General features: G+C 47.5%; 1 protein-coding gene across 6 annotated transcripts in view; it reads right to left on the minus strand.

Annotated features, from left to right (window-relative positions):
• WWOX (WW domain containing oxidoreductase) overlaps positions 1 to 10,242 on the minus strand; it is a 928,538-nt gene extending 918,296 nt beyond the window's left edge. For 2 of the 6 annotated variants that reach the window (XM_027618082.2, XM_027618080.2), the window contains exons 1-4: positions 9,959 to 10,235; positions 3,891 to 3,955; positions 3,433 to 3,490; positions 1,836 to 2,014 (exon numbers count right to left, since the gene is read on the minus strand). In XM_027618082.2, coding sequence (XP_027473883.1) covers positions 1,836 to 2,014; positions 3,433 to 3,490; positions 3,891 to 3,955; positions 9,959 to 10,065 — 409 coding nt within the window. In that variant the 5' untranslated portion in view covers positions 10,066 to 10,235. Of the gene's footprint in view, positions 1 to 1,835; positions 2,015 to 3,432; positions 3,491 to 3,890; positions 3,956 to 9,958 lie in introns of those variants that run through there. The other 4 variants (XM_027618081.2, XM_035724879.1, XM_035724880.1 and 1 more) reach the window with 4 other exon arrangements.
• Between the last annotated feature and the right edge of the window lie 503 nt (positions 10,243 to 10,745).

Below are 10,745 nucleotides of genomic sequence, written 5' to 3' on the forward strand. Positions count from 1 at the left end.
TTGACCGTGGACATCAAAAAGGAAAGGTCTTCAAGAAAGAGGAAGCGGGAGCAGTGAAGAGGCACGGAGTTTCCTCGAAGAGGCTCGAGGTCCATTCTAATCAACACATTTATTCTCGATGCTTCAGAATCCCCTCCTTTATGATTAAAGATCCAATGAAACAAAGCTCTTTGTCTGCTCTGAACCAGCTCAACTAGTTCTGGATCATGATGTCCTTAAGTCTGATGCTGCAAATCTTTGGCAGAGCATTAGAAGCATCAATCAAGGTCTGCTATCTAACGTCAGACAGAACAAAGTTTGAACACTTACACAGAAAATAACCAGTAGTCATGTTGCTTACTAATTAAATGAAAAAACTGTCCCGCTGGAAGAGTAAAGGAATGAGATCTTTTAATTAAATTTTCTGATTAACTAATTGTTAAATAAAAAGAGGTATTTTACTTAAGTCCTTAAGTACTTATTTTTTCTTAATTATTTTCCACTGTGTTGGTCCACACCCTCATATAAGAGTAGTCAATGCAATCAACACAACATATTGTTTCTTGGGCGACTGAGGATCCAGTCGTTATTTTTAGTACAGCATCATCAGTTTCGATATCAATGACAATTACATAGAATCCACCCCAAAACAGAAGTTCAGAAAATTGAACTGAACATACTCTGAGCCTAAGGGTGAGGTCTGAGAGTTGATCTTAAATAAATCCCTTTCCCTTTTTTTTTTTTTTAAAACTTCCGTTTGCCTCTCTGCCTTCATAGACAAGTACAGTCAAGAGCTCTGCTCTGGGACTGTCACCTGTTAGACTAGACCCTCTGCCATGCAATAACTGATCCTCTAAGAATGTATTTTCACCTCCTGTGCTTCCCCTGATGATACCAGGAATGCTTCTGGAGGTTCGAGAAGGGGTCAGTGAAAATGAAGAAGGATGGAGAAAGGAGACAGTGGAGGAGGTGCACAAAGGCACGAGGAGACAAAGCTTATGAAAGAGAAGGCCAACAAGGGGGGCAGTGGGGGAGCTGTGAGGGGTCAGAGGACAGACAGAACTTGCCAGAAAACAGCCCAATGTAATTCTATGTTTCATCTGGGTAAATTAACCTGAAGATGTAAATCCTTACTCAGGGCAGTTTGATTCTTAACAGGTACATATGCTGATGTCAGTGGATCAAAACAAAGAAAGAATAAAATCACGCGGAAAGCTCTTGTACAAGCATCTGCTCTGCCACTGTCCCTTTTAGCAGCCCTGTTTGCTAAAGGAGGGGCGGCCTCTGGAGCCATCTACCTGTGCCAGTCACTGCAGTTAAACACTGGCGGTTAAGACGGTTAATCCAGAGGTTAAGACAAGAACTAATTCCCCAACTTTACAGGGAAACAAGATCCTGTTCCCAAAGGAAAATGATACTCTCATTGACCAGGTGAAACCTGCAGTACCCTCTGTTCCAAAGTCATGATAGGTTGTTGCTCCTGATATTCCATTACCAATCAATTTTGGTTTCAACAACCCAAGTCATTGAAATGTGTCCAGACACCACACAGACCAGGCTGGAAACCCTTAAACAGAACCTGTTGTCTCTAATCCTTGAATACCAGGATAGCCACAGTCTTTTGCTGAGCGTTCAGCTCTCAGAGAATTCAAGGTCAGCCCTTCCACGGCCTTCCATGAGAACAGTGGGATTTAAAAATAGGCCAGGATCTTAAGAAAACAACAGTAGGAAAGGCTATAAATACATTTTTATATTAGAGAATCACTCTAAAAGATTTCGTTGTAGTTCAAATTTAAGTGGATTTCATCATAGCAGGAACAAAACATCACAACAACGACTGTAAGGGGGCGGCCTACCTACTCCTGAATTAGCTCCGGTAACCACGACCACTTTGCCGGTGAAGTCCCGGCCCTGCAGGATCTCCATGGCGGTGGTACTGCTATCATATCTCTGCCTGTTGGTCGGCTTCGTAGGGTTATCATCCACCGTAAATGCCAGTCTCGGGTCCAGATAAGTGGTTCTTTTATTTATATGACTGCAAAGAAAAGGAGAAAACAGTGAACCCAGGCATTTATAAATGTAAGACCATCTTATAGTTTAGGTGAGGCAAACCCCATTTTTCATGTACTAAAAAGGTTTATTCTTAAACCCCAGAAAGAACTGGCGTCCATTTAAGTCTGTCTTCTGGCCTCCAGAAGGATTGCATTCCTGCCTGGAAAGAATAGTCATCAAATCCTTTTCTTCAGAACTGCCTGTGAAATACGCTGTAGCATATAAAAAGCACTGCCTTGTATCCTGAGATTTCAAAAAAGGAAGCAGCTTTGGGATTTTTTTTTTTTTTTTAACTCATGTAAATGTGGCGGTAAGATCTGTCAGCCACTGTTGTCAGTAGATTTCAGTGAAATCTCTGAACCCTGCGCAAGGGCGTAAGAAAACTGGTAGGAGGTGGCAAACTCAAAATGATAAAAAGTCTGAACGTTCTGAAGTTCTGATGATTTTCATTTCAAGACCGTATTCACATCTCCTCCGAGCACTGTAGTTTGGATTTGGAGGTGATAAACTCAAATATATTAGCACATATGGATTAATGGGTTACTCCCATGGAACAGATTTATTTTTTTACATTTTTAAATGTACTCTTTGGATCTGAGAGAAAAGATCTCAAAATATCTTAAAAACCATTAAGAACTAACTCTCCAGAAGTAAACAGATGAGATTTTGTGATTTAAAATTTTTCTGTAACATGTGTGTGCTTAAAATAATAATATAGCTTAAAATCTATACTCATCACCCTAGAAATACAAAGAGCCAAGAAGAATCCAGCTGTCGTTTTACTTATAACCGGAGCTGCCAGAGAAGTGTCTGGAAGGGTATCATGCGAGATGCCACAGCAGTGCCTGGCCCACGGGTGCACACCTCTCCTGGCTCCTCACTGACATCCCCTGGGTGGCCTGAAAGAAGCTATGGTGAAAGGATGTGCCCCGTGGAAACAGAGCTGGGCGTCCCCCCACCCCCACCAGAGTTGGCGGGGGAAACGTTTACCAGCACACCGCTGTAACAGGTGGAGAGGGGAGAGGCCAGAGTCACACAGGAACTTCACAACGTCAATGCCCAGGAGGTAATTTGATAAGTTACAGTCTATCGGTACAAAATAATACTCCATGGCCATTTAGCACCACTGTCTTGAAAAAACTAAACAGGAGAAAATGCTCACAAGACATTATGTGGAGAAGGACAGTTTACTACACAATTCACAAAGTGCACTCCCTTTTTATTCTTTGAAGAAAGCAGACTTGGAGAATAAATAAAAAAATTATTAAAAGTAGTTAATCCTACTGATAAGATTAGTTACATACTACATATTTTTCTATATTCGAGGTATATTACTTTTACAATGAAAAATTCCTACTGAAAAGCAAAACAACTGAGAGGCCTTTCTATACAGACACTTACTCGACAAAAAAAACTTGTCCGTTCTCATCGGTTTCTTGTTCCCATCCATATGGCAAATCTGAAACACAGGAAGACTGGCAGGTCTATGTGCGGCAGGGGTGGGGTAAACAGAGGCCCAGGCCCCTGGTCAGGAGGCTCCCTGCCCTTCCAGCCCCCGCCCCAAAGCCTCTCCCACCAACCAGCAGCCTCACTGGGCAACCTCAGGCTGTGTGTACCAACCGTGGCCGTCATAAAAAGCCCATGAGAAATCACCCTCACCATTCCACCCCACTCTCATCACCTCCTTCTGCCACAACCCATGAGCTCCGCCGAGAGAGAGAGCCTGATTCCTTGATGGCTCCCTCCTAGAGAACCTTCCAGGAATGACAGAGCAGCCTGTCACCTGATTGTGACAGTTCTGCTATCTAATTAATGCTTTAAATACAAGGTTATTTGGTTTATGACAACAACATACAAACCTCCTGCTATTCGTTTTCTTTTTCCGGTTTTCGGATGTTCCCACTGGGTCTTCTCCTCAGCATGACTGTTGAAAAAAAAAAAAAAGTTAAAACTCCACAAAAAAATAGTAACTGAAGGTTACACTTCTAAAAATTAATCAACTGCATTGTGCCCCACCCCCCAACAACACTATTTCCCAAGAGTAGTAAAGCCAGAGTTCAGAAAAGAAATACTCAGAACATAAATGCTACTGTCTACATCAGGTTCAACTGCCTGCGTGGGAAGGAGAAGCAGCCCAAGGAAATCTCCTGAAAGCCTGTCTTTGTGAGCAGGCTGTGGAGGACGAGGAAGAGAAGCAGACTGGAACCCCACTTGGGGGTCAACTTTAGGAAGCTTAGTCAATCACTCCGAGTATCTAGATGTGTTTTGCATTTGTTTTAGTTTTATCCCAGGACAGATGAACAGACTTCAGTCTAATTTATGATGCTGATATTTAGGTATCATTTAGATATATTAATCTTAAGTATTTACTCTTTCCACAGATAAAACTTTGAAGTGTTTTAAGCACTGACTCCTAATTGCTCCCAAGAGGTATTTAAGAATGCAGTTAGAAAGCCCCAAAGGTCATCTCACCGCAACCTGGACAAGTTACTCAACTTCGGTGCCTCAATTTACCTATCTGCAAAATGGAAATGATCCTAGAACTGATCTCAAGGAAATGCTATGAGGATAAGGTATATCAAGGGCTGAACACAGTACATGACATATAAAAAGCCCTCAAAAGTGCAACCTATTATAAGCAAATCAAATATATAAACCAGTCCTATTTCTGTGGAAAATTTAGCATTTTATCTAACAGCACACAAAGTTACAATTAAAATCGTGAGCCAATAACAGACTAGAGATATCGTCAACAGGTGATAAAATATCAAGAAAAACAAAATTACTTCATCAGAGAAGTAGCTGGATGTTGCAAGAAGCATTCCCAGGGGAGGCTGAATTTCCTAAAAGTTCACATACTCATGCCAAAGTAGAAAATAATAATCACTGACATCTAGATGATAAAATCTGAATATGCCTTCCCTACCAATTACTTTAAAGAGAACAAATATAGAGAGCATGAATCTGCTGTAAAATTTTACATGAGGCAAACAAGGTTTTTTGGGGAACTGTGGGCTTCAGGTCTGGTTTTGCACTCTCAGTGGCGGGTGCAGCAACTCTGTGGACACTGGACTCAGGAGGCCAAAGACTTGGGCTCCCGAATACCTGTAGTCAGTCAGCCAGTCTCCCTGGCCCCACACCCACCTCACAGAGCTGTTGGAAAGGTAAGTGACACCCTACTTGTGACAGTGATTGGCAAACAATGAAGTCACTGTACAAAGGCAGGGTATCAGCAGCCCAGACCAACGTCTGCTTGTACATCGACCACCATGAAATCCTACTCGCAAAAAGGGAGAGCCTGAGTCCCTGGTAAGGACAAGCTGCTCCTTGCGGACACAACCCCTGCTTCTCCTTTAAAACTGAAGGGAACAGCAAGCAAACCAGATGCTGGCAAAGACCTACACCATTCCTGCTCTTTGCTTTGCTTTTCTCCTCACGCTTCTTCAAGAAAACTTTACAGATGTGATTTTATATTTTCCTCTGCCTGGAGTTGAAAGTAGTTTGCAACCCACAGGCAGGCATCAAATGAGCTTTGAGCCAAGCTCCAAAAAGACCTGCCCTCAAGAATCTATAAAGTGCCCCTGTGAGTGGAACGCTGACCTCTACAGCAGACCAGTGTCCAGATGAACCCTCAGACAACCAGCCCTGTGCCTGGCCCGAGGAGTTGCCCAAATGTAAACGGGCGGCGTGAATAAATGCTTTCCGAAGGAGTTGGAAAACTCACTGAGAACATTTTTTTTCCATCCTGAGAGACATTAAAAAAAAAAAAGATAAACATTGTCGCCCATGTTTTTAACTTTGACAGAAAACGCCTAAGTCAAGGTTTCTTACCACTGGCAGTCCTGACATTTAAGCCAGATCGTTCTCTGCTGTGGGGGCTGTCCTGTGCACTAAAGGACGATTAGCTGCAGCCCCCGTCTCTCCCTACTAGATGCCAATATACCATAGTTGTGGCAACAGAAAGTGTCTCCAGACATCTCCAACTGTCGCCTGAAGGATACAGTGTCCCTGGGGGAAAACCCCAGGCCTGACACAAGAGAAAAGAACATAATTTGGCAGTGAGGATTTCAGAGTCCAAATGCGCATGAGTTCCGGCTCTCCCACTCACCAGCCATGTGCCCTTAAAGAGGTGTTTGACCTCCCTGTGCCTCAGTTTCCCCATCTGTAAAATGGGGATAATAGAAGCATCTGCTCCTTGGGGCTACTGAGGACTCAATGAGTTAACATGTGTGAAGAACTAAGAACTATGCCTTTCATACAGAAGCATTAATTTAAATAAATACTTACATATAAAACGTAATTAGAAAGTGTTCTCAATTGTAACCTAAAATGACTTTTTAATGAAGAGAAAATCACGACATATGTCCCCAAAGTGTTATCTTCCTCTCCTTTAAACAGAAGCCCTCTTCTATTTTTTCTTTTTCAATAAGCTTTTTGTCATTTAAAGAGATAATTAACAGGGATCTTAAACCAAAAGGATCTAAATTAAATTCATACCACATTACATGGATATCACTTTCAAGTATGCTGTTCTAGAAATTTGTTTTCGAACTTAACTTGGAGACAGAGAGCTGACTGTGAGGAGGGCCAGCCCCGTGGACCAGGGAGCCATCTCCCAACTGGGCAAGGCCAGCGGGCCCTCTGGTTGCCAAGACGCCAGGGCTTCAGAAGGAAAGCAGCGGGGGGGAGGGCCCAGGAAGGCCCAGGTGACTGCGGCGACAGGCCCAGGCATTGAGCCCTTCCATCCCACCTCCTGGCTTGGGCAGAAGGGCTGCCCTGGACCGTGTCAAAGAGGGGGGAAAGGCCCGCCAGCTCTCTCTGGAACCAGGTCTGCCCTCAGTGGCAGGACGGCTCTCTCCCTGAAAGCCCAGCCTGGGGGGCCCTGGAGCCATAGGACATGTCTGCTCCAGAGGTGAATGCACCACGGGACACATGGGAAAGCACAAGGAGCCAAAAGAAGCCACACAACAGGAGAGGGGCAAAGGCATGAGTCAGGGAGGGGGAATCTCATTGGAGGCTACAGCCTCTGTCCCTGGGGGTGGCCTTGCTGTGGTTGAGAGGAAGACCACTGGAAAACAGGAACTACTCAGAGGGCAGACTTCTTTTAGCCCATTAACAGTTTCCCAAACCCCAAGAGGGGACAAGTGACCCTTCCAGAGTTAAGAGAAAAGACAGACCAGGATGCTTGCAGGTCAGGAGAGATCAAGGGGGACTGCGGGGAATTACGGTTAGGATTGGTCAGAGGCATCCTTCCACCTGGAGAGCTAAAGCACTGAGGGCCAGGGGGACTAGAGAGGGGGACACCCAGCTGGGCCCAGCCAACACTTGTCACTACATTCAGTGTAAACAAGAGACCCAGACAGGCCAGTTTGAGACCCAACACTGGGGAGGGAGAGAGCCTTTTCAGGGACCATATATGCACCACTGAAGCCCTGGAAGCACTTGAAGGAGCTGACTGGGGTGTGCAGATCTTATTTAGTGAAAGAAGAGCCCGGACACTGGACACCATCGAGGAAGGAAGCAGATGGGAAAGGCCACCCAACATAAGGTAGGACACAAGGGGAAGAGACAGGGTAACACCAGGCTCCAGGCAAACTTGAAAGAAAGCCAGGGAGCCTAAGCTAAATGGCCAGAACGAAGGTGAGCCCCACACAAAGCAGGAGGCCGAGGAGGGCTCTTATAGCCAGGATGGCAGTCCTGTGCACCTTTGCATTCCCCGGCCCAGGATGCCACCTGCTCAGGGAGGCCCGAGGAACCCTTCACTGGAGGAATTCACTCAACCCACACAGACTTATGTCTCCCAGGTGCTAAGCACAGGAGATTCAGAGGGTAACAAGAAAAGGTCCCTGCCCTCATGAAGCTTACAATCTGGGGGAGGAAGACAGAGCACAAACAAGGAAAGTATGGCTAAGATGTCTACAGAAAAGGCCAAGTGCAGGGGCGCCTGGTGGCTCAGTCGTTAAGTGTCTGCCTTCGGCTCAGGTCATGATCCCAGGGTCCTGGGATCGAGCCCCGCATCGGGCTCCCTGCTCGGTGGGAAGCCTGCTTCTCCCTCTCCCACTCCCCCTGCTTGTGTTCCCTCTCTCGCTATGTCTCTGTCAAATAAATAAATAAAATCTTTAAAAAAGAAAAAGACCAAGTGCCATGACTCAGATAATGAGAGGCTGGGAGGAGGGTGCAGGGATCAGGGATAAGGGGAAGGTCTCTTGGGCAGTGGCATTTAAGTTCAGCTCTGGGGGATGACAAAGCCCTTCACATAGCTCTCCAGGCAGAGGTAACAGGGAATGTGTGCTCAGAAGCTGCCTAGAGCCTAACAGCTCCCTACTGCTAGACTTGTCCCTACCATTCTCCAGAGCCAGAAACCACCTTTCGAAAGACATAAATCCGATGGTACTCCCTGGCTCCAAGCCTTCAGTGGACCCCCGGGTCCTGACGATGGAGCCCCAGCTCTTCCATGAGGCACAGAAGGGCCTCCATACACTGGGGTCTTCCTCTGCTGCCTCAATCTTCCCATCCCTGCACCAGCACATGGGCCATATAGAGGCCTCCACTCTGTCTCCTCTGCCTGGGCTGCCCTCCTGGCCCTGAACATGCCCACCTCTACTTATGCTGAGGCCCAGCTCAGGTGCTGACTGTCCTCAAGCACCCAAGGTGCCCCCCCACCTACCCACACACGCCTCATGTTTAGCAGGCTACTGCTCACTATCCACACACTGTGCTGAACTAGCCATGTGTAATAACTCTGCCATACAAGACTGGGTGACAAGTGGGTCTTATTTATCTCAGTATAACCAGTGCCCAGCAAAGAGCCTGGCATGTGATAAAACCCCACTGTGTCTTGAATGAAATAAACTCACCAAGGTCTGTCTTTCTTTTTTCTTTTTTTCCCCTGGTTTTGTTTCTACCAAGCAACCCAAGACAGCAGTGGCTCACAACCCTGGATAGATAAGAATCTCCTGGGGAGATTTTACAACATACCAATGAAGGTGGGCAGGGCCCAAACCAGTTAAATGAGAACCTCTGCAGGAGGAACCAAGGAAAAGCTATTTTCTAAGTTCTCCAGATGTTGAAAATCACTAATTTACAACCACATTTCACAAACCCAAATGATAACCTGCCTTACGGGGAAAGCTTATAAAATACAGATTCCTTACGCTGGGTGTCTGCTGCCTAAGGGTCTCTGAAACCTGTATTTAGGACCCTCAACAGGTGATTCTAATGAGGCTTAGGCGATGCTGTCACAGCTGCAGAGAGAGCAGAAAAAGCTCAGTTATGGCGCAGAGTACTCATTAGATCTGTGCTAAGTGTTTAATGTACAGTGCTTTAATCAAAATTCTGTCAACCCATTTTACAGGTGAAAAATCGGTGACTGAGAGTTCTTGCAATGGCCCAAAGTCGCACAGTAAGGGAAGGGAGAGAGGGTCGGCCAGGGTTTCCAAAACTTTGCCAGAAACTATTGGAATCCTATTACATATACAAATGTATATATACATAACTATATTAGGACACTTATTAAAAAATAGATTCTCTAGGTCCCTGCCCCAGACCCACAAGGAGGGAGCTGGGCACTGGCCTTTTTTGGGGGGAGATGAGGGAGTAAAGGCCTGCTAGCCACCATGGCACCGTGCAGCGCCGCCTCCTGAGCAGCAGAGGGCGCGTCTGGGCGCTGCCAGGTGACCCCCGCTGGACCCAGGGCCCAGAAAGGCAGCCGACCCCAACTCGGGGACCCTGGGAGCCTCCTTGAGGAAGCTCCTTAACTATCGCCTCCACTTCGCGCGGCCTCGCCAAGCTGGAGCGCCCGAGCCCCTCCGCGCGCGGGTGGCATTCCAGGCAGCGCAGGGTCCCGGGCACTTGAGGCCGTCAGGGTTCCAGGTGCGGCCCCCTCCAGGTGCGTCCCAGGCCCGGAGGCCCCCCTGCGGCCCCTTACTTGGCATAGTAAACCCAGCCGTCCTTGGTGGTTCTCTGCTCCCAGCCTGGGGGGAGCTCGTCCTCGCTGTCCGTGTCGTCCAGGCCAGCGTAGCGCAGGGCTGCCATGACGGCAGGGAAGGCGCTCAGTCACCCACTCCCTCGGTCGCCCGCTGCCGGGTCTCCGCGCCCAGGAACTCAATCCCGCTTCAACCGAGCGCCGCGCGCGGCGAGACCCAAACGCTCGCGCCTGCGCACTGCGCCGCCCCGAGCCGCTCAGACGACTCGGTAGCTAGAATCAGGTCTCCCGCGTTTCGCCGCTGCCGGCGTAAAAGGGGCGGGGCCTGGGAAGTACGGCGGTGAAAGCTCGGGAGAGATCGCACTGCCGCTCGGCTGGAAGTAAAAGCCGGTGGACGTTCCGTTACTCTGGAGATGGAGCTGAGCTTCGTCCACCTCCCGGCCTCAGGGAAGGGGCGTGGGCCTCCAGTAATGGTCCAGGACTCCGCCCGTTGCCGAGCGACCCGTAATTACTTCCGCGTTGTTCTGACCAATCCTGCTGGAGCTCTAGCAAATGAGCATCCTGGGAAACGTAGGCCAGGCCCAGTGGGAACGGACCGCGGAGCGGAAAGGAGGGATGCCGAGGCTGGTTTTCTGGACTCTGGCCTCTCCGGCTTTTAGGACATTATGAAGCCTAGATGTTCCTGCTCAGAAACCTTCCAGAGCTTCCCATCACCCAGGCTGACTCACACACTTTGTTGTGCATGTAACCATAACGTTATAAAACGTGGGAACGTTAAAAATGCAAATTC

The sequence above is a fragment of the Zalophus californianus genome, chromosome 17 (assembly GCF_009762305.2).
Source record: "Zalophus californianus isolate mZalCal1 chromosome 17, mZalCal1.pri.v2, whole genome shotgun sequence".
Lineage (NCBI taxonomy): Eukaryota > Metazoa > Chordata > Mammalia > Carnivora > Otariidae > Zalophus > Zalophus californianus.